This window comes from Rhinatrema bivittatum, chromosome 3, assembly GCF_901001135.1.
Source record: "Rhinatrema bivittatum chromosome 3, aRhiBiv1.1, whole genome shotgun sequence".
NCBI lineage: Eukaryota > Metazoa > Chordata > Amphibia > Gymnophiona > Rhinatrematidae > Rhinatrema > Rhinatrema bivittatum.
In genome coordinates this window covers 537,370,157-537,397,125 of record NC_042617.1, presented here as the reverse complement: position 1 = coordinate 537,397,125, position 26,969 = coordinate 537,370,157, and the positions used below count along the sequence as shown (strand labels likewise).

General features: G+C 46.6%; 1 protein-coding gene across 1 annotated transcript in view; it reads left to right on the top strand.

The window, feature by feature from the left end:
- IFT172 (intraflagellar transport 172) overlaps positions 1–26,969 on the top strand; it is a 649,332-nt gene that overhangs the window by 32,436 nt on the left and 589,927 nt on the right. The window contains exons 4-7 of the mRNA XM_029596359.1: positions 3,758–3,797; positions 4,246–4,311; positions 16,354–16,433; positions 23,226–23,313. Coding sequence (XP_029452219.1) covers positions 3,758–3,797; positions 4,246–4,311; positions 16,354–16,433; positions 23,226–23,313 — 274 coding nt within the window. The remainder of the gene's footprint in view (positions 1–3,757; positions 3,798–4,245; positions 4,312–16,353; positions 16,434–23,225; positions 23,314–26,969) is intronic.

Below are 26,969 nucleotides of genomic sequence, written 5' to 3'. Positions count from 1 at the left end.
GGCAGTGCGTCAGTCGAGGTCAGCTCAGGGTCTTTGGACTCCGTTACAGGCAAAGTGGTCCATCAACAGATTGGAGACCAGGGCGGTCCGACTAGCTCTGCAACACTTTTTACCAATGATACGCTGCAAAGTGGTGCGGATTCTCTCCGACAATGCGACCACGGTGGCCTACATAAACAGACAAGGAGGCACCAAAAGTCGTCCAGTGGCCGACGAGGCAGACAAATTAATGGGCTGGGCGGAGCGTCACCTGGCCCAGATTGCGGCGTTTCACATAGCCGGGGTCAACAACATTCAGGCGGACTTCCTCAGCCGACAGCGGTTGGATCCCTGAGAATGAGAACTGTCAGAGGAAGCGCTGCAAATGATCTCGAGACGATGGGGAACCCCCCGCCTGGACTTGATGGCGACTTGTCTGAACGCAAAGGCAGCTCTCTTCTTCAGTCGCATAAGGGACCACGGTCAGAAGGAGTGGATGCTCTGGTTCTTCCGTGGCTAGCACACATTCTCCTCTGTGTTTCCTCCATGGCCACTGATAGGAAAGGTATTGCGCTGCATAGAGTCTCACCAGGGGCCGGTGATTCTGTGGCCCCGGATTGGCCGCGAAGACCGTGGTTTGCCGATCTGATCAATCTAGCAGTGGACGGTCCGATACACTTCAATCACCTACCCAACCTCCTAAAGCAGGGTCCAATATTTTTTGATCAGGCCGACCGATTCTGTCTAGTGGCCTGGCTTATGAGAGGAGGCAGTTAAGAAAGAAGGGTTACTCAGAGGCAGTTATTTCTACTCTTCTTCGTGCCTGGAAGACTTCTACTTCTATTACCTACGTTCGGGTATGGAAAGTCTTTTGATTCTTGGTGTCGCGGGTTGAGCTTGTCCCCGCGACGAGCCACTATTGTTCACATCCTGTCATTCTTAAAAGACGGCTTACGGAAGGGTTTGTCTTACAGTTCGCTCAGGGTTCTTCGCGGTAAGGTTGATGGTATTTCCATTGCTGCACACCTGGATGTGATACGGTTTTTGAAGGGGGCCAAGCACTTGAAACCACCAGTACGTATGGTTTGTCAATCCTGGAGTTTAAATTTGGTTCTCCGTTGCCTTTGCGGGCCACCTTTTGAGCCCTTGAAGCGAGCAACAATTAAAGACTTGACGCTTAAAGCAATGTTTCTCATGGCTATCTGTTCGGCTAGGCGGGTTTTGGAGCTCCAAGCCTTGTCCTGTCGAGAGCCTTTTTTGCATATTTCTGATTCGGGTATTTCTCTTCGCACAGTACCCTCCTTTCTGCCTAAGGTAGTCTCGGCCTTTCATGTCAACCAGTCGGTTGAGTTACCGGCGTTTCCAGGGGAGAATAAGGATCTTAGGAGATTGGATGTCTGCAGAGTCCTCTTGCAGTACTTGCAGATCACAAATCCATTTCAATTGTCTGATCATCTTTTTGTGTTGTGGAGCGGTCCTAAGAGAGGGACTAAAGCTTCAAAGACTACCATTGCCCGCTGGTTGAAAGACGCTATTGCTTCAGCCTACATTTGTCATGGACGGCCAGTTCCGGATGGTCTTAAGGCGCATTCGCTTTGTTTGCAGGCAGCGTCATGGACAGAGAGCCAATGTGTCTCACCTCAAGAAATTTGTCAGGCGGGCACTTGGAAATCCCTGCACGCGTTTGCTAAACATTACCGATTAGATGTGCAGGATCCGGCGTGGATTCTTTTGGTAGCAGTGTGCTTCGCACGGGACTCCCCAGGTCCCACCCCTTTTAGGACAGCTTGGGTACATCCCAGCAGTCTGGACTGATCCTGGTACGTACAGGGAAAGGAAAATTAGTTCTTACCTGTTAATTTTCGTTCCTGTAGTACCAAGGATCAGTCCAGACGCCCGCCCATACACAGGAGAGTCCAGTCAGCTATTCATATTCTCTTTCTTATTTATTTATTTATTTATTTATTTATTTATAACTTTTATATACTGACATTCTTGCATCAAAAGCAAATCATACCGGTTTACATTAAAACAGAAAATACAGGAAATATATTTCCATAGTCTAATACAATGAACATTTATAACAAAAAATTGTTAACAAGCCATAAAAGGTAAAAACTTGGAAAAAGGTTAATTAACAGAAAAACTAAAAGAGAGAATTTTTAAATGAAGCACAAAGGTTTGCACGAAGGGGTGCACAAAGGGGAGAGCAGGTTATGATGCAAGTCAGTTTATTTTTGCAGCACCAATATAGTTCTAATTGTTCTTCTTACACGTTCATACAAGTTCTACCTTTTTAACAGGTTTAGCTTTAACTTGATCTAGTCATTGGTTGATAAAGCGTGTTTACGCATGATAGACTATGAAAATTGTAGCGACAGCCAACCATTCTTCTTTGATATTGATAATACTGAGGGATCGCAGGTGGCACCCCGGGTTATATGGGAGGTGCTTTTCAGCTTTTCTCTGACTCCATCTGCTGGAGGGGAAGCATAACCCAGCAGTCTGGACTGATCCTTGGTACTACAGGAATGAAAATTAACAAATAAGAACTAATTTTCCTTTCTTGATTGACTGCCATTTTAATTATTGGGTATTATGTGATGTGTCTGCTGTTAGAAATATTTTATTGGTGTTTGGAGAATTTTTAATAATTTTGAAAATGTTTAATGTTTGGATGTTATTCCATTATCAGTTGTTTTGAAACATTTATTATATTCTAGGTTTAAAATTATTTTATATTTCTCGAGGAATGTATAAATAGAATTGTGGAGACAAAAACTGAACTAGAACAGCAAGAAGCCAAACTCTGTATACAGTGCAACAACACAAAAACATTAGCTTTATGGTCATTTTATTCTGTATTTGGTGAGGGTCTGTCTGTGTTTGGCATGTGTGACCCAGATAAGGATGTTCTGTGAGTTTGTAGTTTCTGTGAAGGGATCTATAGCAGCTTGGCTTGTTCTGTTTTCCTAATAGGATGTGTATTGGTGTTTAGGGCCTGGTGTAATTTTTGCATTGATGCCTTTTCATAGGTAGGGTTGTTACTGTTTGAGTTCCATAATGCAGGTGTAACTTTATGAGCATTAGTTTGTGAACATTGTTGCAGATCCTGGAAGTCTGTTTTGCACAGAATGCAGAATGGCTTTTTTTTGGGTTTCCATTCCAGTTTCTGTTTCCATATTTGTAATTTGTGGTCTTTCTGTATTTGCCTATTTGGTGAAGGTCAATTCTATGTATGTGACCAAGGTGAAGTATTTTACTAGCATGTAGGCATTTGTATCAATATTATTTGTTGTGTTTTCTCAATAGAACATGCAATGGTGGTAAATTACTGTTTTTTCATAAGGAGGGCTATTACACCTGGTAGGTGAGAATGTTTATGTTGCTGTTAATGAGATGACACCAGAAATATCTTTTTTGTATGGTAAATTGAATGGGGAATGTCCTAGTTCTGTTCTGTAGCCATTGTTGGAGGGTCAGGGTGGATCCTGTAGATGCAGAATATATGTTTACATTTAGCCCTATGACGATCATGTGTTCAGTGTGTCACGCATGTGAGAACCATCTGTCAGGTGTGTCCCGACAGACAAAAGGTTGAGAACCACTGATATAAACTATAAGCAGAGGAACGCGGATGTGATCCTCTTATGTTGAATGTCTTTCCCATTGGGGTAACTGTGGGGTCCTGTGATATGTGCTGGCCAAATTGACAGCATGTAGTAAATGAGTTATGTGCAGTGAGAAAACTATCTTTTTTTTCTTTCTTTCTTTGCAGGGGTGATAAAAAGGTCATCTGCAACAAATTCATCCAGACGGTAAGGTGCAGCTTACCCCCAGTCCCTATTGAGGTCCCCCTCTGTATCTAGGGATGATTGAAGGGGGATTGTTTCACCCAGTATAGATCCATCCCAATATTTTCTGTATGTGTATAGGCACACATAGAGACAGGCCCAACTTAAGATTATTGTCTAATAGAATTCAAGAGAGAAAATGGTGAGGAATACAGTTGGGTCTCTTTGTTTTTTTGTCTCTGTGTATGCATGGTGCAGTAAATAGATTGGCCTTGTTCAGTACACTCTACAGCCTCACTGTGACACCTAGTATTTCAGCCTACTAGGTTCTGATGCTCTGCACAAATGCTTCTGCGAATACTGGGGCATGACTTTGCTCAGGCTGGCTATTTCATCATGGAATTTGTTTTTAGCTGTTAGATTACTGTAGATTGTTTCCTTTGACTCCCTTTTGTTCTCTTTCATTGTATAGAGTGCAGTTACCTGTTTGCTGTGGCCAGCTGAGAATGCCATTGTGTTTGGTCTTGCTGAAGGAAAGGTAAAAAAACCCCAAAACCCCAAAACCAAAAAACCCCCTTCTTTTGTAACTAACAGGCCGATACAGTACAGTTTTCGATGCGCTAGCTTTACCCTTTATTCAGTAAGGGGTAATAGCGCATCGAAAACGCGTGTCCAACCCCTCCGAAACTAATAGCGCCCGCAACATGCAAATGCACGTTGATGGCCCTATTAGTTATTCCCGTGCGATTCACTAAGTAAAATGTGCAGCCAAGCCGCACATTTTACTTTCAGAAATTAACGCCTACCCAAATGTAGGCGTTAATTTCTGCCGGCACCGAGAAAGTGTACAGAAAAGCAGTAAAAACTGATTTTCTATACACTCTCCGACTTAATATCATGGCGATATTAAGTCAGAGGTCCCAAAGTAAAAAATAATTTAAAAAAATTAAAAATTAAAATCGGCCCGTGGCTCGCAGGTTGAAAACCGGATGCTCAATTTTGCCGGCGTCCGGTTTCCGAACCCATGACTGTCAGCGCATTTGTGAAACGACGCCGGCAAAATTGAGCGTCTGCTGTCAAACTTGCTGACAGCTGCCGCTCCTGTCAAAAAAGAGGTGCTAGGGATGCGCTAGTGTCCCTAGCACCTCTTTTTACCGTGGGCCCTCATTTAAATACTGAATTGCGTGCAAAGGAGAGTGGCTGTGCGTGTGCTGGGAGAGCGGGCGCTAGCTCGCTCTCACGCGACTTTTACTGAATCAACCTGTAACTTTGAGAAAAAGAGACAGTGCACTCTCCTAGAGCATCAGTGCCCATTGTTGGATGGCCAGCTCACTGTAATTTATTGCCAAGCTGGTAGGCCTGAGTTATTTTCCTAGCTTCAGCTTCATGTCCTTTTATCCTGGAGGAGATGAAAGTGCTATGATTGTGCATTATTCTATCTATTTGCTAGGAGGATAAAATCAAGTATTGCTGTTTTAATGATACCTGCTGGCCCATCAAGGAGAAGTCAGCAGTTACTCTGTTAAGAGCTGGGGGCCTCCCAGCCTTTTGCATCAAGTGTCACATGTCTGATTTTTTTTACCCACCGGTGAGAAATTTTATGTGTGCATCCGATGCAAATAGCTCCCGTCTCTGAGAACAAGTCCGATCTCTGGAGGCTAGAGTGGCAGACCTGGAGGAGTTGAGGCAGACAGAGGTATAGAGATGAAACCTTCAGGGACATAGTAGCCAAGTCCCAACTCCAGTCTGGCAACCCTGGTGCTGCCTTGGAGGAGGAAGGTCTCATGATCGGAGAGCATCATCCTGGTGCAGCAGGACATGATCCTGTAGCAAGGACCTGTTCTCTCAGGGCTACTGCCAAGGAGGGAAGGGTTAGGTCGGCCTTCATAGTTGGTGATTCGATTATTAGGAATGTAGATAGCTGGGAGGCTGGTGGGCGTGAGGATCGCCTGATAACATGCCTACCTGGTGCGAAGGTGGCGAACCTCACGCGTCACCTAGATAGGATTTTAGACAGTTCTGGGGAGGAGCCAGCTGTCGTGATACATGTGGGCACCAACGACAGAGGAAAATGTGGGAGGGAGGTTCTGGAAGCCAAATTTAGGCTCTTAGGTAGAAAGCTGAAATCCAGAACTTCCAGGGTAGCATTCTCTGAAATACTCCCTGTTCCACGTGAAGGTCCCCAAAGGCAGGCAGAGCTCCGGAGTCTCAATGTGTTGATGAGACGATGGTGCAAGGAAGGGGATTCACTTTTGTAAAGAACTGGGGAACCTTTTGGGGAAGGGGGGAGTCTTTTTCGAAGGGATGGGCTCAACCTTAACCAGGGTGGAACCAGCCTGCTGACACTAACATTTAAAAAGGAGATAGAGCAGTTTTTATACTAGAACAAAGGGGAAAACAGACAGTTGCTCAGCAGCGCATGGTTCGGAGGGAGGTATCTTCAAAAGATACTGATGAAGTATTAAGAGTTAGGGCATCCCAACAGAGAGGTTCCAGTAATAAGAAAAGTAGTCCAAGTGCCTATAATTAAAAACTCATTTGAGCTAAAAGATTCCAGTCTATCCCTGTCAACTGAAAAGCAGTAAGCAGAAACAAAAAACACACTTTGAAATGTTAGTATGCTAATGCCAGAAGTCTAAGAAGTAAGATGGGAGAATAAGAGAGTATAGCAGTGAATGATGGCATCTCAGAGATATGGTGGAAAGAAGATAACCAATGAGATAGTGCTATACTGGGGCACAAATTATATTGCAATGAGAGAGAGGAGCATCTTGGTGACGGGGTGGCGCTTTATGTCTGGGATGACATAGAGTCCAACAGGATAAAGATCGTGCATGAGACTAAATGCACAATCGAATCTTTATGAGTAGAAATCCCTTGTGTGTTGGGGAAGACTATAGTAATAGGGGTATACTATCCACCTGGTCAAGATGGTGAGACGGACAGTGAACTGCTAAGAGAAATTAAGGAATCTAACCAAACTGGTAGTGCAGTAATAATGGGAGATTTCAATTACCCCAATATTGACTGGGTAAGTGAAACATCAGGGCATGCTAGAGAAATAAAGTTCCTGGATGGAATAACAGACAGTTTTATAGAGCAATTGGGACAGGAACCAATGAGAGAGGGAGCAATTTTAGATCTAATTCTTAGTGGAACACAGGATTTGGTGAGAGAGGTAACAGTGGTGGGGGCCGCTTGGCAATAGTGATCATAATATGATCAAATTTGAATTAATGACTAGAAGGGGTCAGTAAGTAAATCCACAGCTCTAGTGCTAAACTTTCAAAAGGGGAACTTTGATAAAATGAGAAAAATAGAAAAAACTGAAAGGTGCAGCTACAAAGGTAAAAAGTGTGCAACAGGCGTGGACATTGTTTAAAAAACTAAAAAAAAACATCCTAGAAGCACAGACCAGATGAATTCCACACATTAAGAAAGGTGGAAGGAAGGCAAAATGATTACCAGCATGGTTAAAAGGTGAGGTGAAAGAGGGTATTTTAGCCAAAGGATCTTCATTCAAAAATTGGAAGAAGGATCCATCAGAAGAAAATAGGATAAAGCATAAGCATTGGGCAAGTTAAAAGCAAGACATTGATAAGACAGGCTAAGAGAGAAATTGAAGTTGGCCATAGAGGCAAAAACTCACAATAAAATTTTTTTAAAATATATCCGAAGTAGAAAGCCTGCGAGGGAGTCATTTGGACCATTGGATGATCAAAGGGTTAAAGGGGCACTTAGAGAAGGTAAAGCCACTGTGGAAAGATTAAACAATTTCTTTGCTTCAGTATTTACTGAAGAGCATGTTGGAGAGAGACCCGTTCTGGAGAAGATTTTCATGGGTGATGTTTCAGATCAACTGAACCAAATCACGGTGAACCTGGAAGATGTGGTAGGCCTGATTGACAAACTGAAGAATAGTAAATCATCTGGACTGGATGCTATACACCCTAGGGTTCTGAAAGAACTAAAAAATGAAATTTCAGACCTACTTCAATTGATTTGTAACCTATCATTAAAATCATCTGATGAACCTAAAGATTGGAAGATGGCCAATGTAACCCCTATATTTAAAAATGGATCCAAGGATGATCTGGAAAACTATAGACCGGTGAGCCTGAGTTCAGTGCCGGGAAAAATCTTGGAAACTATTATAAAGAATAAAATAACAAAACAATTAGATACACATGGTTTGATAGGACCCAGCCACCATGGATTTACCCAAGGGAAATCTTACCTCACAAATCTCCTACATTATTTTTGAAGAGGTGAATAAACGTGGACAAAGGTGAACTGGTAGATGTGGTATATTTGGTTTTTCAGAAGGCGTTCGACAAAGTCCCGCATGAGAGGCTTCTAAGAAAACAAAAAAGTCATGGGATAGGAGGCGAAGTCCTTTTGTGGATTGCAAGTTGGTTAAAAGACAAGGAACAGAGAGTAGGATTAAATAGGAAGTTTTCACTTTGGAAAAAGGTAAACAGTGCAGTGCCTCAGGGATCTGTACTTGGACCAGTGCTTTTTAATATGTTTATAAATGATCTGGAAAGGGGTACGACCAGTGAGGTGATTAAATTTGCGGATGACGCTAAATTATGCAGAGTAGTTAAATCTCAAGCAGATTGTGATGAATTGCAGGAGGACTTTGCGAGACTGAAGATTGGGACAATTGCAAAGTGATGCATATAGGTAAAAATAACTCTTGCTGTAGTTATACAGTGTTAGGTTCTATCTTAGGAGTTACCACTCAGGAAAGAGGTCTAGGCATCATAGTGGTTAATACATTGAAATTGTCAGCTCAGTGTGCTGTAGCGATCAAAAAAAAGCAAATAAAATGTTAGTAATTATTAGGAAGGGAATGACAAATAAAATGGAGGATGTCATAATGCTGCTGTATTGCTCCATGGTGAGACCATACCTTGAATAATGTGTGCAATTCTGGTCACAGCATCTCAAAAAGGATATTGCCGCACTGGAGAAAGTGCAGAGAAAGTTAATCCAAAATGATAAGGGGCATGGAATGGCTGCCCTATGAGGAAAGTCTAAAGAAGTTAAGGTTGTTAAGTTTGGAGAAGAGATGACTGAGGGTTATATGATAGAAGTCTACAATATCATGGAAGGTCTTGAACAAGTTAATGTAAATCGGTTATTTACTCTCTCAGATAATAGAAGGACCAGGGGGCACTCCATGAAGTTAGCAAGTAGCACATTTAAAACAAATTGAAGAAATTCTTTAGCTCTGGAATTCATTGCCAGAGGATGTGGTTACAGCAGTTAGTGTAACTAGGTTTAAAAAAGGTTTGGATAAGTTCCTAGAGGAAAAATCCATAAACTGCTACTATGGTAATTAATAAGAAATAGTAGCTTGTAATTTCTCACAGGACAAGCAGGATGGTTGTCCTCACAAATGGGTGACATCGAGGATGGAGCCCACCACGGAAAACTTCTGTCAAAGTTTAACAGAACTTTGACTGGCCCCTACTGGGCATGCCCAGCAAGGCACTGACCCTGCAGCCAGCAGGGGTCTCCCTTCAGTCTTCTTTTTTCCGCGCAGCAGTTGCCACGCGGTGAAAGGAGCTCTCTTACCACGTTCCTGACAGGAATTTGGAAATTAATTTCCTAAGAAAATTTGCCCCTCAGGGGTCTCCCTTCGACAAATTTTTGTCATCTTTACGGAATCCGGTAAGTTTTTTGCCATTTTCCATCGACTACCGTCGATTTTGGCCCTCGAGGCCTGTTGGCACTTACCGATCCCCAGACTAAATTTCGGCTTACAGCCATGGCAACGGGGTTCCGTCGTTGTCCGGATTGCACCCGGACTATGTCAATCACAGACCCCCACAGGGTTTGTGTTATGTGTTTGGGTAGTGAGCATGATGTCCTGACTTGCACCAAATGTGCCTTAATGACACCCAAAGGTCGCAAAGCCAGGATGGAGAAGATGGGGCTCCTCTTCCATGCACCCACCCCAACGCCATCGATAGCATCGACGTCATCGGAACCGGCACCGTCGAAGTTGCACCATCACCGTCAACCCTCCGGTGACCGTCTGCCATCGATCGCTTCTCGGCCGTCGACTCCCGTCCCTTCCCCGGATGGGCGAGGGGATCGGAAAGAAAAGCATCGCCATCGACGGCACAAGTCTCGGCCTGTCGAGGATCCACAGCCATCGACCTCCGCTCAAGCCGAGCCACCGACTAAGAAGCCGCGATCAGACCGGACACCCTCCACGTCTCGTTCGCAGGCACCGAGGAAACCCTCACCCTCTCGGGGTGTGGGGGCCGTGATCCCACCGGTTACGGTGGTCCCTCCGGCCTTGCCTCAGCCTCCCTCTCCCGTCGAGCCGGGTATTGTTACCCCTGGTCTCCGGGCAGAACTGGACCGGCTGGTCCAGGAGGCCATCGAGAAAGCGATGAAGAAATTACAACCTCCATCGGCACCGTCTCCGGCACCGGTTCCGGCACCGACGCCGGCACCGACTTCGCCACCGAGGAGGGAATCGACCACCGAGCCGTTGGTGCAAGCTCTAGCACCTCTACTGCACCGCATGGAGGCACTTATGACGGCCCTTCCATCGGTAATTCCAGTACCATCGACAACACCACCGTCTCCGACTGGATTCTCATCGGCAGGAGAAACACCGTTCCGGATTCCCCCTTCCGGGGTGGTTCCATCGGTACCTTCTGGTATATCTCCACCGATTTATCCTTCGGCTCCATCGATTCCGCGTCCGGCACCGATTCCATCGGCAGCGCCGAAGCCCTCGATGCCATTCCTAGTTCCACCTGCAGCACCGATTCCATCTAGATTTCCATCGATGCCTTCAGAGCCTCAACCAGGTCCTTCAGGGCTTCAAGTCCCACATGATCCCTACGATACCTGGGGTGATGATGATGATACATCTTCTGAGACAGATTTGCCTTCACCACCATCTCCTACAGAGAGTAGAAAAAGATCTCCTCTTGAGGATCTCTCTTTCATTAATTTTGTAAAAGAGATGTCAGAAGTTGTACCTTTTCAGTTACAATCTGAAGCCGATGACAGACACCAGATGATGGAACTACTCCAATTTCTGGATGCTCCAAAAATCATCGCTTCCATCCCTATTCACCAGGTGTTTTTGGATCTGCTAAAGAAAAACTGGGAATCTCCTTCATCTATTTCACCAGTTAACAAAAAAGCTGACTCCACATATCTTGTCCAGTCAGCACCAGGTTTTCAAAAGCCTCAACTGGATCATCGCTCTGTTGTGGTTGAGTCTGCGCAGAAGAAGGCCAAACGTCTTAAGCCACACTCTTCCACTCCACCTACCAAGGACAATAAATTCCTGGATAGTGTGGGACGGAAAGTATATCATGGAGCTATGTTGATTTCACGCATAGCTTCATATCAACTTTACATGACTCAATACAACAGAGCCATCCTTAAGCAGATGCAAGACTATGCTGACACGTTGCCGGACCAGTACCAACCACAGCTTCAAGCCCTTCTTCATAAAGGATTTGAGGCAGGGAAGCACGAGATTAGAACTGCCTACGACATATTCGATGCTTCCACAAAAGTTTCAGCCACAGCCATCTCAGCCAGACGTTGGGCTTGGTTAAAGTCGTCTAACCTTCGCCCAGAGGTCCAGGATCGTCTTGCTGATCTACCCTGCTTAGGCGACAATTTGTTTGGAGAACAAATTCAACAGATTGTGGCAGAGTTAAAAGATCACCATGAGACGTTGAAACAACTCTCGTCTATCCCACCTGACGTGTCCTCCAAGCAACCACCAAAGAAGGACTCTAAGAAGTCGTTCTTTCGACCACGTCGCTATTATCCTCCATCAGCTAGGCCTCGTCCTGCACGGTCCTCCAACAGGCCTCAGCCTCGCCAGCCAAGAAAGCAAAGACCTACTGTAGCCCCACCTCCTGGGCCTGCGGCGGGCCTTTGACTTCCCTGTACTGAGCACATGCCAGATCCCTCTTCCATACATCCCTGTAGGGGGTCGACTGTTCCACTTCTTACACCGTTGGAAACAGATCACCTCAGATCACTGGGTGTTAGCAATTATCGCACAGGGTTACCACCTCAACTTCATGGCTCTCCCGCCAGACTCCCCGCCCCTTCAGGCATGGAGTCTAACCAGCCAGTTGGCTCAATTACAACAAGAAGTATCCCTTCTTCTACAATCAAATGCTATAGAACCCGTCCCTCCCTGTCAACAAGGGACAGGATTCTATTCCAGATACTTCCTAATACCAAAGAAATCAGGGGGGCTACGTCCCATTCTGGACCTTCGGGCCCTCAACAAGTACCTTCAAAAAGAAAAGTTCAAGATGGTAACCCTGGGCGCGCTGCTCCCTCTGCTGCAAAAGGGGGATTGGCTGTGCTCTCTCGACCTCAAGGACGCTTATACCCACATTGCCATAACACCATCTCATCGCAAGTATCTGCGTTTTCTGGTAGGCCGCGACCATTATCAGTACCGGGTACTACCTTTCGGTCTGGCATCTGCTCCACGAGTCTTTACCAAATGTCTCGTAGTGGTAGCAGCATTCCTCAGGAAGGAAGGTGTCCACGTCTACCCCTACCTGGACGATTGGCTAATCAGGGCCTCTACCCCTCAGATTGCTCAATCCTCCCTAAAATTGACAATTCACACACTCCTTTCCTTAGGGTTTCTTGTCAATTACGAGAAATCTTGCTTAGTCCCATCTCAAACCTTATCCTTCATTGGGGCAGACTTGGACACCTTACAGGCAAAGGCCTACCTTCCACTTCAACGGGTCCAAACTCTCATGTCCCTAGCTCGCCAGCTCCAGTCTCAACAAACTGCCACGGCTCGCCAATTCCTCATTCTCCTAGGACACATGGCATCCTCAGTTCAAGTCACTCCCATGACCCGACTAGCCATGAGAGTAACACAATGGACTCTGCGACACCAATGGATTCAAGCTTTTCAGCCTCTGTCCTCCATAGTCACAGTTTCACAAGCGCTACGCCTGTCTTTAACCTGGTGGACGACTCAAGTCAACCTCCTTCAGGGCTTACCTTTTCTCCTACCAGATCCACAAGTAATCCTAACCACCGACGCTTCCCACATCGGTTGGGGGGCCCATGTGGACGATTTCCAAACCCAAGGGTTATGGTCACCAGAGGAAGCCGAACACCAGATAAATTTCTTGGAACTTCGAGCAATCCGCTACGCGCTCAGAACTTTCAAAGATCATCTATCCAATCAGATAATCTTAATCCAGACGGACAACCAAGTGGCCATGTGGTACATAAACAAGCAGGGAGGCACAGGCTCCTTCCTTCTGTGTCAGGAAGCTGCGCAGATTTGGGCGGAAGCCCTCTCCCACTCCATGTACCTCAGAGCCACTTACCTGCCGGGAGTAGACAATGTATTGGCAGACCAGCTGAGCCGTGTCTTCCAACCACACGAGTGGTCACTCGATCCTCTGGTAGCGACCTCTCTGTTTCACAAGTGGGGTTCTCCCCGCATAGACCTCTTTGCGTCCCCTCAGAACCACAAAGTGGACGATTACTGCTCTCTCATTCGGAGCCAGCACTCTCGGCCGAGGGATGCCTTCTCCCTCAAGTGGACGACAGGTCTGCTCTATGCATTCCCTCCACTTCCTCTTCTGTCAAGGACTCTCGTGAAGCTTCGTCAGGACGGAGGAACCATGATCCTGATAGCACCCCACTGGCCACGCCAGGTGTGGTTTCCCTTACTCCAGGATCTCTCCATCCGCAGGCACATCCCTCTGGGAACGGATCCGCATCTGCTCACTCAAAACGGCGGATGCCTCCTCCATCCCAACCTCCAAGCCTTGTCCCTGACGGCATGGATGTTGAAAGGTTAGTCCTTCAGCCTTTCAACCTTTCAGATTCGGTTTCTCGTGTCCTGATAGCTTCACGAAAGCCCTCCACCAGAAGATCCTATTCATATAAATGGAAAAGGTACACATCATGGTGCACTTCTCAGTCCCTTGATCCCCTTTCCTATCCAATCTCTAAGTTCTTGGACTATTTATGGCATCTATCGGAATCAGGTCTTAAAACCTCTTCCATTAGGATGCATGTCAGTGCGGTAGCCGCTTTCCATAAAGGTATAGAGGGTGTCCCTATTTCAGTACAACCCCTGGTAACACGCTTTCTTAAAGGCTTGCTCCATCTGAAGCCACCCTTACGTCCTCCGGCCCCATCTTGGGACCTTAATCTGGTTCTTGGTCGTCTAATGAAACCGCCTTTCGAACCTCTGCACTCCTGTGAATTGAAGTATCTCACATGGAAAGTATTATTCCTGTTGGCTATCACTTCAGCTCGCAGGGTTAGTGAGTTACAGGCCTTAGTCACCTATCCGCCTTACACTAAACTCCTGCAAGACAGGGCGGTACTCCGCACTCACCCTAAATTTTTACCTAAGGTAGTTTCTGAGTTTCATATCAATCAATCCATAATACTACCTATCTTTTTTCCCAGGCCCCACTCCAACTCCGGAGAACAGACTCTGCATACCCTAGACTGCAAACGGGCTCTAGCTTTTTATCTAGACCGTACAGTTGCTCACAGGAAGAGCACTCAATTATTTGTCTCCTTCCATCCTAACAAGTTAGGACAACCTGTGGGTAAGCAGGCTCTTTCCTCCTGGTTGGCGGACTGCATCTCCTTCTGCTATCAGCAAGCTGGCATTCCTTTTCAAGACCGTGTAAAAGCACACTCTGTGAGGGCCATGGCGACTTCGGTAGCACACCTTCGATCGGTGCCGCTTCCTGACATCTGCAGGGCTGCAACCTGGAGTTCTCTCCATACTTTTGCAGCCCACTATTGTTTGGACAAAGCTGGAAGACAGGACTCCATCTTCGGCCAATCTGTCTTGCGTAACCTTTTTCCAACATGATGTACCAATACCCTTCCACCTTCCCGGTAGGGTGCGGATGCCCTTTACCAAATTCCACCCCAGTTGTTGTGCCTGTTGCACGTCGTTGGGTGCATTTGGTGCAAGTCAGGACATCCTCAGCTCGGTACTCACCCATTTGTGAGGACAACCATCCTGCTTGTTCTGTGAGAAAGCAAATGTTGCTTACCTGATGTAACAGGTGTTCTCACAGGACAGCAGGATGTTAGTCCTCACGAAACCCGCCTGCCACCCCGCGGTGTTGGGTTCGTTTTAGTTTTTACTTTTTTAGGCACTGCCTGTAGCTTTGAAAATCAGACTGAAGGGAGACTCCTGCTGGCTGCAGGGTCAATGCCTTGCTGGGCATGCCCAGTAGGGGCCAGTCAAAGTTCTGTTAAACTTTGACAGAAGTTTTCCGTGGTGGGCTCCATCCTCGATGTCACCCATTTGTGAGGACTAACATCCTGCTGTCCTGTGAGAACACCTGTTACATCAGGTAAGCAACATTTGCTTTATCTAATGTTTAGGTACTTGCCATGTACTTGTGACTTGGATTGGCCACTGTTGGAAACAGGATACTGGGCTTGATAGACCCTTGGTCTGACCCAGTATGGTTATTCTTAAAAGCCTTCACATAAAGCAACCACCATCACCTCCAGCTACTCCCCCCTTGCTTTTCCCTGAGACCAAACTTATGTAAATTTGTAATTATGCATTATCCTTTTGAGTTACATAAAGTACTCCTCTCTAATATCTTTATAAAGTTGATGCCTAGTAATCTATTATACCTAATGTATTTAATGTATTTATCCTATGTATTAATTGTATGTATGTATTTAATGTATTTATCCTATGTATTAATTTTAATATATTCTTCTTATTTCTATCTTTCATTTTTCCTCTCCCTCCCCTTCCCTGTTTGTATTCCCTGCTCCAATTTTTCTTTGTTATAATCTCCTAATGTCCTTAAGTTGAATATTAATTGTAAAGCACTGCTGCTATTTTCTATCTGTTCCAGCGCTGCTGCTAAAGTTTTGTTGAATGTGAACCGACATGATGTTACTAAACGAATGTCGGTATATAAAGAACCTCAAATAATAAATAATATCTTATGTTCTTTTGAGCTGCATCTCTTCCTGTTAGCTGCAGAAATGCTCTAATGTCTGGCAGAGCCTTCCATGATGTCAACAGAGGTGATGACCTCATGGAAGACTGTTAGCTATCCAGGTTTGGATAAGTTCTTGGAGGAGAAATCCATTAATGGCTATTAATCAATTTTACTTAGGGAATAGCCACTGCTATTAATTGCATCAGTAGCATGGGATCTTCTTAGTGTTTGGGTAATTGCCAGGTTCTTGTGGCCTGGTTTTGGCCTCTGTTGGAAACAGGATGCTGGGTTTGATGGACCCTTGGTCTGACCCAGCATGGCAATTTCTTATGTTCTTATGTTTAGACATTGGCAATTTTCTGTAGCTAACAGAGACTAAGCAGAGTTTAATGGGGTTTATATTGGTGTCTCAGGTTGTGATAATGCAAAAGGACACAGTATCGTCCCTCACTGGTATGTGTTTGTGTAATGCAGGAAGAAAACATTTTCTGCTATTTTCTTATTACAATTTGTACCATCATTTGAAATAAAACCCCATTTATGTAGTTGTGTAGATAACGCCAGCCTGCTTTTATTTCTTTTCACTTCAGGTTCGTTTAGCAAATACAAAAACAAATAAGTCTTCTACCATTTATGGAACAGACTCATATGTGGTTTCCTTAACATCAAAGTGAGTACAGCTTTAGTGTGAAATTGATAAAGCATATGATATCCATTTGCACCCTTAGCTTTTTTCCTTTATATCTCCTGCACCTCATATGTTCCACTTGATTTATCTCCCTCTTTTCCTCTCTCTTCTCTTTATTTGCTTACATTCTCTTTTTTTTACTCTCATCCTTTTTCTCCCCTTTGCCCCTCCTGTTGTCTATCTTTATTTCTTTGTTTCTTAGCGTCCAGTCAGATGAATTCAGAACAAGTGGATTATGCACCTCGACCAGCAGATAGAAACGAAGCATGCTGATATCACAGTACATATACCCCTCCAGTGACCTCAGCCTGCCACTATTCTCCATCTCCAGCAGATGGTGGACATGCATCTCCCTACTGGGGACTGCTTCATGTTAAAGAAAAAGAGAATTCAGGAAATAAATTCGCCCTGCTCTCCTGTGGTGATACCAAATGTTCTCCTAGGACAAGAAGGATCGTAGTCCTCACAAATGGGTGACATCAGCAGATGGAGCTTGGCACGAACTTTGACCGGCACACTGAGCATGCGCAGCATGCCACTATCCGCGCATGCACGCGGGGTCCCCCTTCAGTTTCTTTTCTTCTACGAAGTAGTTGCCTCGCGGTTCTGGAGCTTTGTTCTTCTAAATTTCTTCAAGTCATTCCCAGTCATTTTCTGGTTTGTTTTTTTTGTGCTGGGTCCCTCTTCTCCGGTTGGCACCCCATCCAGCGGCGTGGTAGATGTTGTTTTCTTCCTTTGTTGCGATCGATTCCCAGCGTGTCGCTTCTTGGCCACTAGCCATCGACCACTCGCTAGCTGTTTTTTCATGGCTTCCAATTTTCAACGGTGCCCCCAGTGTCCACAGACTATGTCTATTACTGATCTGCACGAGGTCTGTATCCTGTGCCTGGAGGTGTCGCACGATGACCGGGGGTGTCATCTGTATGATCAGATATCACCCAAGGGCCATCGTGCCCAACTGGATAAGATGGATAAGCTTTTTGGCCCCAAGAAAGAGAGCAGAAGTCTGATCCATCCACTCCGGCGTCGGGGGAGTTGACACCTAGAGGCCAAGGAAACCGTTGGATATGCCGTCCTTTTCCACTCTTCCTGCAGGCCCATCTTGAGAGACAGGAGCCAGAGATAGGCCATCTCTGATGTCATCGTACTCCAAGACGTTGGGATCTTCAGCTTCCTTGGCACTGGGGAAAGACCGGGCCGAGCACCGCTGTAAACACAGTCACCATCTACGCAAGGCCCTGTATCCAGTGCGGCATCGGCAGCCACCGGGCCATCACCGAAGCGACCCGTGGTGAAGAGTCATTGGCCTCTATCAGACACGGGAGTCCCAGGTGTTCCCCACCGATATCGATGCTGGACACCAAGCCTCTTCAGGGCTCTGAGGAGGCTCTGGTGATGCCTTCTCCTCCTCCTCCTCTGTCCCGAGGCTGGACTTTCACGATCCCGTTCCAGGGCCTTCGGGGATCTCGGTGCCCTCGATGCCCAAACCGAAAGGCTTGGGCAGGGCCCATCCACATTGTCCCCCAGGGGACCTGAGCGAGGAAGAGGCGTCCTATGACCCAAGGGCGGACAATACCTTGGAGACCTCTTCAGAGGCCTCCAAAGATATCGTTTCAGAGCCTTCTTCTCTGGATGAGATGCGTAGATCTCCCCCGGAGGATCTTTCCTTTGTGGGCTTTGTCCGGGCTATGACTGAGTCCATTCCCTTTCAGCTCGTCACGGAAGAGGATGCCCGCCACAAAATGCTGGAGGTCCTCTAGTTTGCGGATGCTCCAAAGGACATATCGTCTGTCCCAGTTCATGATACATTTAAGGATCTCCTCAGGATCTGGGAACATCCAGAATCTGTCCCACCTGGTTAATTGAAAAACAGATGCCATTTACCTGGTCCAACAAGCCTTGGGTTTGAGAGGCGCCATCTTCCACACCAATCAGTTGTGGTGGAGTCTGCCCTTAAAGCAGTGATGGCTAACCTATGACACGCATGTCAGAGGTGACACACTGAGACATTTTTGCTGACACGCACAGCGTTTCATGGACTATCGGGAATTTTTTTTTTTATCGGCTGCACCGAGCCTTTTTTTTTCCGGCTGCACCGACCCTTTAAAATTTGTTTTTTAGTATCCCCCCACCCTCAGGACCCCTCCACAACCAATGCCCCCGGGCGCAGGGAGGCTCATGCGACGCAGCGATAGGCAGGGCCGTGGTGAGGCTCACGTCACCACGGCCCGAAGAAAAAGATCACATTTAAACGCGCTGATGCTCCTCCTCCTTCCTGCCTGTGCGGCCCCGGAAGTAAATGTTGCAGGAGCCGCGTGGGCAGGAAGGAGGAGAAGCATCAGCGCGTGCAGAAGAGGAGCAGCACTTGCGCTTACGGGTCGCCGCAAATTCCAAGTCGCAGCGGCCCGAGAAGAGGAAGAGGCCCGGTAGCAGGGCTGCTGTGGCCCAAGAAGATCAGGGCCGCTGCAGGGCCCATCATGCGGCGACCCGCGAAGAGGAGGCCCAGAGGTGAGAGAGAGGCTGAGGGTCTGTAGAGGGTGTGTGTGTATGTGGGTGTGCGTGTATGAGATGAGTTGAGAGATTGTGTTTGAGAGTGAGGACCTGAATGTCTGCAGAGACAGCATGTCCTTGAGCAAGACAGCATATGGAAGTTAGAGAGAGCCTGTGTGTGTGAAAGTCAGACAGCATGTGCCAATGAGAGCCTGTGTGTATGAATGATTGTATGAGAGACAGCATGTGACAGTGAGAGCCTGTGCTTGAGCAAGACAGCATGTGGGAGTGAGAGAGAGTGCCTGTGTGTGTGAGAGTCAGACAGCATGTGCAAGAGAGAGACTGTGGGTATGAATGATTGTATGAGACAGAGCATGTGAGAGTGAGAGCCTTGCTTGAGCAAGACAGCATGTGGGAGTGAGAGAGAGCCTGTGTGTGTGAGAGTCAGACAGCATGTGCCAGTGAGAGACTGTGTGTATGAATGATTGTATGAGAGAAAGCATGTGACAGTGAGAGCCTGTGTGTGTGTGAGAGAGAGAAATGCATGTGAGAATGAGAACTTGACTGTGTGTTTGAAAGAAGAAGATGGAGAGAAAAGAAACAGAAAAAAAGACAATATAAAAGGAATTGGCAAAAAAAAATAAGAAAGGGAAGGTGGGGAAAAAAAAGCCTGTGACCAACCAATTAGAAAACTAAGATCAGACAGCAAAGGCAAAAAAAAATAAAATTACTTTTTAGTGATTGGCACATATAATCTTTGGGAATGTGCAAGAATAGCACTTTCTCTATGGATCTCACAATGTACGAGATCAGCATGGAGAAAGTGGAAGCCCACGGGGCCTGCACAGAGGAGGCAGCAGAATAGGCTTCAGTGTCAGTAGCAGCAATCAGCGCCTCCCCAATAGCCATGTGGCAGCAGTGACAGTGGCAGCAGAGGAATGAGAGAGGTTCCAAGGTTGCTGGCAAAAGAAAGAGAGGAGTTCTGCCTTTAGTGTGTGCATGTGTATGAATGGGACTCTGCCTGGGGGTGTATGTGTGTGAATGCATGGGTGCCTGCCTGGGAGTCTGTGTGTGTGAGAATGAATGTGTGCATGCCTGGAGGATGGGGAGGGAGGGGTGTGAAAATGAATGGGAGCCAATAAAAGAAACCGACTGACAGATGAAGTTTGTATTGCTTGCTTGGGCTTGAAGTTTACGAAATACCAACCTTCAATTGAAGATTTAGCCAATGAAATTCAGCAACAAAAAAGTCACTAAGCAGGTAAGGTAAAGAATTATTTGTTTTTGCTTTATTAATAAATACAGTACATATATTAAAATTATAACTTTTTGTTATTAATTAGAGCAACAGATATCACAAAATTATGGATTTTTCTAGAAGTGACACACCACCCGAGTTATTCTCGTTTTTTTTAATGAATTTTGACACACTGAGCTCAAAAGGTTGGCCATCACTGCTCTAAGGCCATGATTGCGCGTTGGCTGAAGGAGGCGATTGTCTGGGTCGGACGGCCTCGGAGGGCTTAAAGGCCCACTCTTTGCGTTCACAGGCTACTTCTTGGGCAGAGCCAGTCGGTCTCTCCACAGGAAATCTGCAGAGCAGCTACTTGGAGGTCTCTGCATACTTTTGCTCGCCATTATCGCCTCAATGTACAGACGCCAGTTTTTGGCTCCTTCGGAAGACAGGTACTTCGAGCAGGACTGTCTGGGTCCCACCCTGTTTAGGAAAGCTTTGGTACATCCCACTGTCTGGGCTGATCCGGGTACGTACAGGGAAAGGAAAATTGTTTCTTACCTGCTAATTTTCATTCCTGTAGTACCACGGATCAGTTCAGACTCCCTCCCGTGTACTGTCTGTTCCGTCCACTCGAAGTCCTTTTCTTTTCAGTTTTTTGGATGCCTCAATTCTCTATCATTACTTTAAGGCACCGGAAGCATCATTAGATGATTATGCAGCTATATATATATATTGAAGAGCGTTTTTTTCTTATGGGGTTTTGAATGGTTCAAATTATCAGTTACATGTTGCTTGCTTGATCTAATGCTGGTTATCTTTCTAATTATCTGCTTTGATAATGTTTATACTGAAGGGATGCAGGGTAGGCTCTGTCCTGATACAGGATACCCTTTCGGTTTTTCTCTGTCTCCATCTGCTGGACAGGAGGCTCAACCCACTGACTGGACTGATCCGTGGTACTACAGGAACAAAAATTAGCAGGTAAGAACAAATTTTTTCCTTTAATTGCTTGCTTTCTCATCATAGACCTACTGGAATAACTAAATAAACAGACTCTTGCCTGTTCATAAACATTTCACAGTGCAAGACAGTAAATAGGAGTTCACTCAGAAGTTGGCCTGTGGCCTTCAAACTGTGTCTGGGTGAAAACTCTGAATCCATACAGCCTACCCTTTATATACATTCTCAGCAAATGTAACAAAAAATGATTCCAACAACATTTTACAGGGCTTACCAGTAAGTGTTTCACCAGTTAAGAACATAAGAAAATGCCATACTGGGTCAGACCAAGGGTCCATCAAGCCCAGCATCCTGTTTCCAACAGTGGCCAATCCAGGCCATAAGAACCTGGCAAGTACCCAAAACTAAGTCTATTCCATGTAACCATTGCTAATGGCAGTGGCTATTCTCTAAGTGAACTTAATAGCAGGTAATGGACTTCTCCTCCAAGAACCTATCCAATCCTTTTTTAAACACAGCTATACTAACTGCACTAACCACATCCTCTGGCAACAAATTCCAGAGTTTAATTGTGCGTTGAGTAAAAAAGAACTTTCTCCGATTAGTTTTAAATGTGCCCCATGCTAACTTCATGGAGTGCCCCCTAGTGTTTCTACTATCCGAAAGAGTAAATAACCGATTCACATCTACCCGTTCTAGACCTCTCATGATTTTAAACACCTCTATCATATCCCCCCCTCAGTCGTCTCTTCTCCAAGCTGAAAAGTCCTAACCTCTTTAGTCTTTCCTCATAGGGGAACTGTTCCATTCCCTTTATCATTTTGGTAGCCCTTCTCTGTACCTTCTCCATCGCAATATATCTTTTTTGAGATGTGGCGACCAGAATTGTATACAATATTCAAGGTGCGGTCTCACCATGGAGCGATAGAGAGGCATTATGACATTTTCCGTTTTATTCACCATTCCCTTTCTAATAATTCCCAACATTCTGTTTGCTTTTTTGACTGCCGCAGCACACTGAACCGACGATTTCAATGTGTTATCCACTATGACACCTAGATCTCTTTCTTGGGTTGTAGCACCTAATATGGAACCCAACTTTGTGTAATTATAGCATGGGTTATTTTTCCCTATATGCATCACCTTGCATTTATCCACATTAAATTTCATCTGCCATTTGGATGCCCAATTTTCCAGTCTCAGAAGGTCTTCCTGCAATTTATCACAATCTGCTTGTGATTTAACTACTCTGAACAATTTTGTGTCCTCTGCAAATTTGATTATCTCACTCGTCGTATTTCTTTCCAGATCATTTATAAATATATTGAAAAGTAAGGGTCCCAGTACAGATCCCTGAGGCACTCCACTGTCCACTCCCTTCCACTGAGAAAATTGTCCATTTAATCCTACTCTCTGTTTCCTGTCTTTTAGCCAGTTTGCAATCCATGAAAGGACATCGCCACCTATCCCATGACTTTTTACTTTTCCTAGAAGCCTCTCATGAGGAACTTTGTCAAATGCCTTCACCTTTATCCACATGTTTATTAACTCCTTCAAAAAAGTGAAGCAGATTTGTGAGGCAAGACTTGCCCTGGGTAAAGCTATGCTGACTTTCTATATGTTCTGTGATTTTGATGTTTAGAACACTTTCCACTATTTTTCCTGGCACTGAAGTCAGGCTAACCGGTCTGTAGTTCCTAGCCTAGTGTTTTTACTTTCTTATCTGAGCTCAGTGTTGCCTGATGGCTGAGTATATTGACATGGTTATCTGTTTTTAATCAAGTTTTTTGCTAGTCTGTCACAGTTGCTTTTGAAGAGAATACTGGTGGGCTGATGTCACTGCAGGGGTATATGTACTGTGAAGTCAGCTTGCTCTGTCTCCTCTGCTGGTAGAGGTGCATAACCCACTTGTTCTGGATTCATCTGACTGTCCTAAAGAAAAGGAAATTATCAGGTAAGTAGAAATTTCTCATTTTATTTTTTTTCCTTTTCCCCTCTTTTTTTTTTTTTTTATCTTTGTCTACATTTTCTTAATCCTCACCTTCCTCTCATTGTCTCTTATGCATATTTGTGTTTTCCTCTCTCAGTGTATCAGGGAAAGGGATACTCTCAGGCCACGCAGATGGCACCATTGTGCGCTACTTCTTTGATGATGAAGGATCTGGAGAGTCTCAGGTAGGGGTGTGCTTCCTCAGGAATATCATTGCTGAAACTCAGCTCCAGCTCTCCTGGAAAGGCAATCTTGCCATCGCCCAATATCCTAACTTTCTACTAAATAAATACAAATTTAATTAGCAGCACTGCATACCAAAAAATTCACATTCCCTGTACGTACCAGGATCAGTCCAGACTGCTGGGTTATGCCTCCCCTTCAGCAGATGGAGTCAGAGAAAAGCTGAAAAGCACCCCCTAGATATACCAGTGTGCCACCTGCGATCCCTCAGTATTTTCTCTGACTCCAGCAGATTGAGAGGCATAACCTGCGGTCCTGTTCCTTGCAAATTTCTTCTGTGGTGTACAGGTTTTTTTCGGTCATTTGCTCTAACCCTGACTAGATCAACTGGTTTTACTCTGTTCTGTTTTAAAATAAAAAAAAATAATAATATATTTCTGCAGGAAGAGGTCTAGTTTATTCTATTCTGATTTTTCCTTCAAGCAGGTTTTCAAGGCAGGCTTGGCAGGGCAATGCCCTAATGCCACATGCCCGGAGGTAATCCCTAGGGACTAGGGGGAGAGTTTACCGGTGGGCCAGTCACACCCCCCCCCCCCCCAGTTGAATTATTCCAGAAGTCTGAGACTTCTGAAGGGGGCTGTGTTTTTGGTGAAGACTGTTTGTTTGAATTTAAAAAAAAAAAACAAAAACACAGCAAAAAGTATAGAGTGATTTCAGTGCCCATCAGTCCTGTTGGTGACAGGCAGGGTACAGTCCTGTTCAGCCCCGGCCTGCCGACCTATTGTCCCAGGGCTCTGGAGGGGGTGGCTAGTTCACCCAGTGCACTTTGGGGGTTGTGCTTACCTTTGTTTTTTTTTTTTTGGCGCGCTTTATTTCTCGTGATTCTCGTTGCAGCATGCCGCGATCTTCAGCCTGCATGGCCTGCGGGGGGGCAGGGGCGCGACTCTCCCGAGAGGGTCTCTGCTCCCGATGTCTTCCCAGGGGCGAGGGACCCTCTCGGGGGCTGAGCGCTGCTCGCAGCTCTTCGTCTTCTTCGCGGCCGAGGAGAGTTCTTGCCGACGGTCGTCAGCCCCACCTCCCATAGAGAAGGAGGCGGTGGCCATTTTGGACTCGCTGCCGTCTGGGGGGGCAGCGTCGGAGGAGGAGGATTCCCCTCCCTCCCGATCCGCGGGGGCCGCGTTGAAAAGATCGGCGCCATTTTCTTCTCAGTTTGTGCTATTAATGCACAAAGCCTTCTTAGAAGCGCAGGCAGGTTGGGAGGTCACCGGGCCTTTTCCACCTAAGTTACCCAGAGCAGCCCCAGACCAGGAGAAAGCGGGGAATCGTTGTCCCCATCCACAGGGGGGTGCGGGGATTCTGGTGACTCTGGCTCCGGATCTCTCTCCGGACATTCCTGATACCCTCGGGGGTGGTGAATTGGACGGTCAGGCGTCCGTGGAAGGGGATGATCCCCAGGTCCTTCGATTATTTGGCAAGGACGAGCTAAATTATCTGATTTCCCATGTTTTGAAGGAACTGGAACTCCCGGCTCCACACCAGGAAGCGGACACTTCCCTGGGGGATGTAGCTTTGGCAGGCCTTCGGGACCCCCCCGCAGACTTTTCCATTTCATCCCAAACTGTTTCAAATTGTTTCTAAGGAATGGGAACTTCCTTGAGAGTCAGTAGGGCTATGGATAAGTTGTACTCCCTTCCGCCTGAGTCCTTGGACCTTCTTAAAATTCCCGAAGTAGATTCGGCGGTCACGGCCGTGATAAAGCATACTACCATTCCTGTGACCGGGGGCATAGCGCTGAAGGATCTCCAGGATCAGAAGTCGGAGGTCGAATTGAAGCGCATTTTTGAAGTTGCGGTGGTAGGGGTCCGGGCGGCGGTCTGTAGAAGCCTAGTGCAGAGGGCTACTCTCCGCTGGGTCCAGCAGTTGCTCACAGCCCAGGAGCTTCCACCGGATGAAGCGGAGCAGGCTGCGTGGAGGCTGCGGTCGCCTACACGGCGGATGCCTTATATGATCTCCTGCGGACTTCCGCTTGTACTATGTCGGCTGCTGTGTCAGCCAGACGGTTGCTTTGGCTACAGCGCTGGGCGGTGGATGCTTCCTCTAAGTCGCGCTTGGGTTCCTTTCCCTTCAGGGGGAAGTTGTTGTTTGGAGATGAGTTGGACCAGCTCATCAAGGACTTGGGGGACGACAAGGTTTATAAGTTGCCCGAGGACAAGTACCGACAGCCACGATCTTTCAGTAATTCCAGGGGCCGGTTTCGGGGCCAATGCCGGTTCCGTGTGGGAAGGGGTGGGTCCTTTCCCCAAAAGCAACAGGCGTTGAGGTCACAATCTTGGACACCTTCCTTTCGTGGTAGACGACCTCAGAGGTCGGGATCTTTGCAGGCCTTTACCCCAAACAAAGCTTCTCAATGAAGGCGTGCGGACCCATTCCTCCCTTCCATGCATCGGGGGTCGATTGTCCCTATTTCGGGAGGAATGGGTCAAGATAACATCGGACCAGTGGGTTCTAGAAGTTGTAAGTCGCGGTTACGCCTTGGATTTTGCTTGTCCGCTCCGGGATCTTTCTGGTGTCGCCATGCGGGCCTCCGGAAAAGCAGCTAGTCATTGCACAAACGTTGGACCGGTTGCGGGCCCTGGGGGTGGTAATCCCGGTGCCATCTGCCGAATGTCGGACTGGCCGGTATTCCATTTACTTCGTGGTTCCAAAGAAGGAAGGCACATTCAGACCGATCCTGGATTTGAAGCAGGTCAACAGGGCGTTGCGCGTTCCACGTTTTCGCATGGAAACGCTGCGGTCTGTTATTGCGGCCGTCCACAAGGGAGAATATTTGGCTTCTTTGGATCTAACAGAGGTGTATCTCCACATTGGAATCCAGGAGCATCACCAGAGGTTCCTGAGGTTCACGGTGCTGGGGGACCATTTCCAGTTTTGCGCCCTTCCGTTCGGATTAGCGACAGCCCCCAGAGTTTTCACCAAGGTTCTGGTGGTGGTGGCAGCTTCTCTTCACCGTCAAGGGATATTGGTCCATCCCTATCTCGACGATTGGCTCATCCGAGCAAAGTCGGAAGCTTTGTGCAAGCAGGCGGTTCGGTTAGTGGTGGATCAACTTCAGAAGCTAGGTTGGATAGTTAACTTCGCGAAGAGCCATCTGGAACTGACTCAGCAATTGGAGTTCCTGGGAGCCCAGTTCGATACCTCGGTGGGCAAGGTGTTCCTGCCACATCAGCGGATGGTCAATCTGATGACTCAGGTGCGCGACCTATTAGACCTGCCCCTGCCTATGGCCTGGGATTATTTACAGATCATTGGGCATATGGCTTCTACTCTGGAAATGGTGCCTTGGGCCTTTGCGCATATGCGACCTTTGCAAAGAGCACTTCTTTCCTGCTGGGATCCCAGGTTCGAGGACGACGACATGTCGCTACCATTGCTGGAACCGGCCCGGTCCAGTCTCGCTTGGTGGTTGAGCCCGGACCATCTTTTGCAGGGGGTGGACTTGGAGCCTCCACCTTGGATAGTCGTGATGACGGATGCCAGTCTGTCCGGTTGGGGAGCGGTATGTCAGTCCCGTGTGGTGCAAGGGAGATGGTCCTCTCAACAAGCCAAGTGGTCCATCAATCAGAGGTCTGTGCGCTGCCCCATTTGAACCTATTAAGAG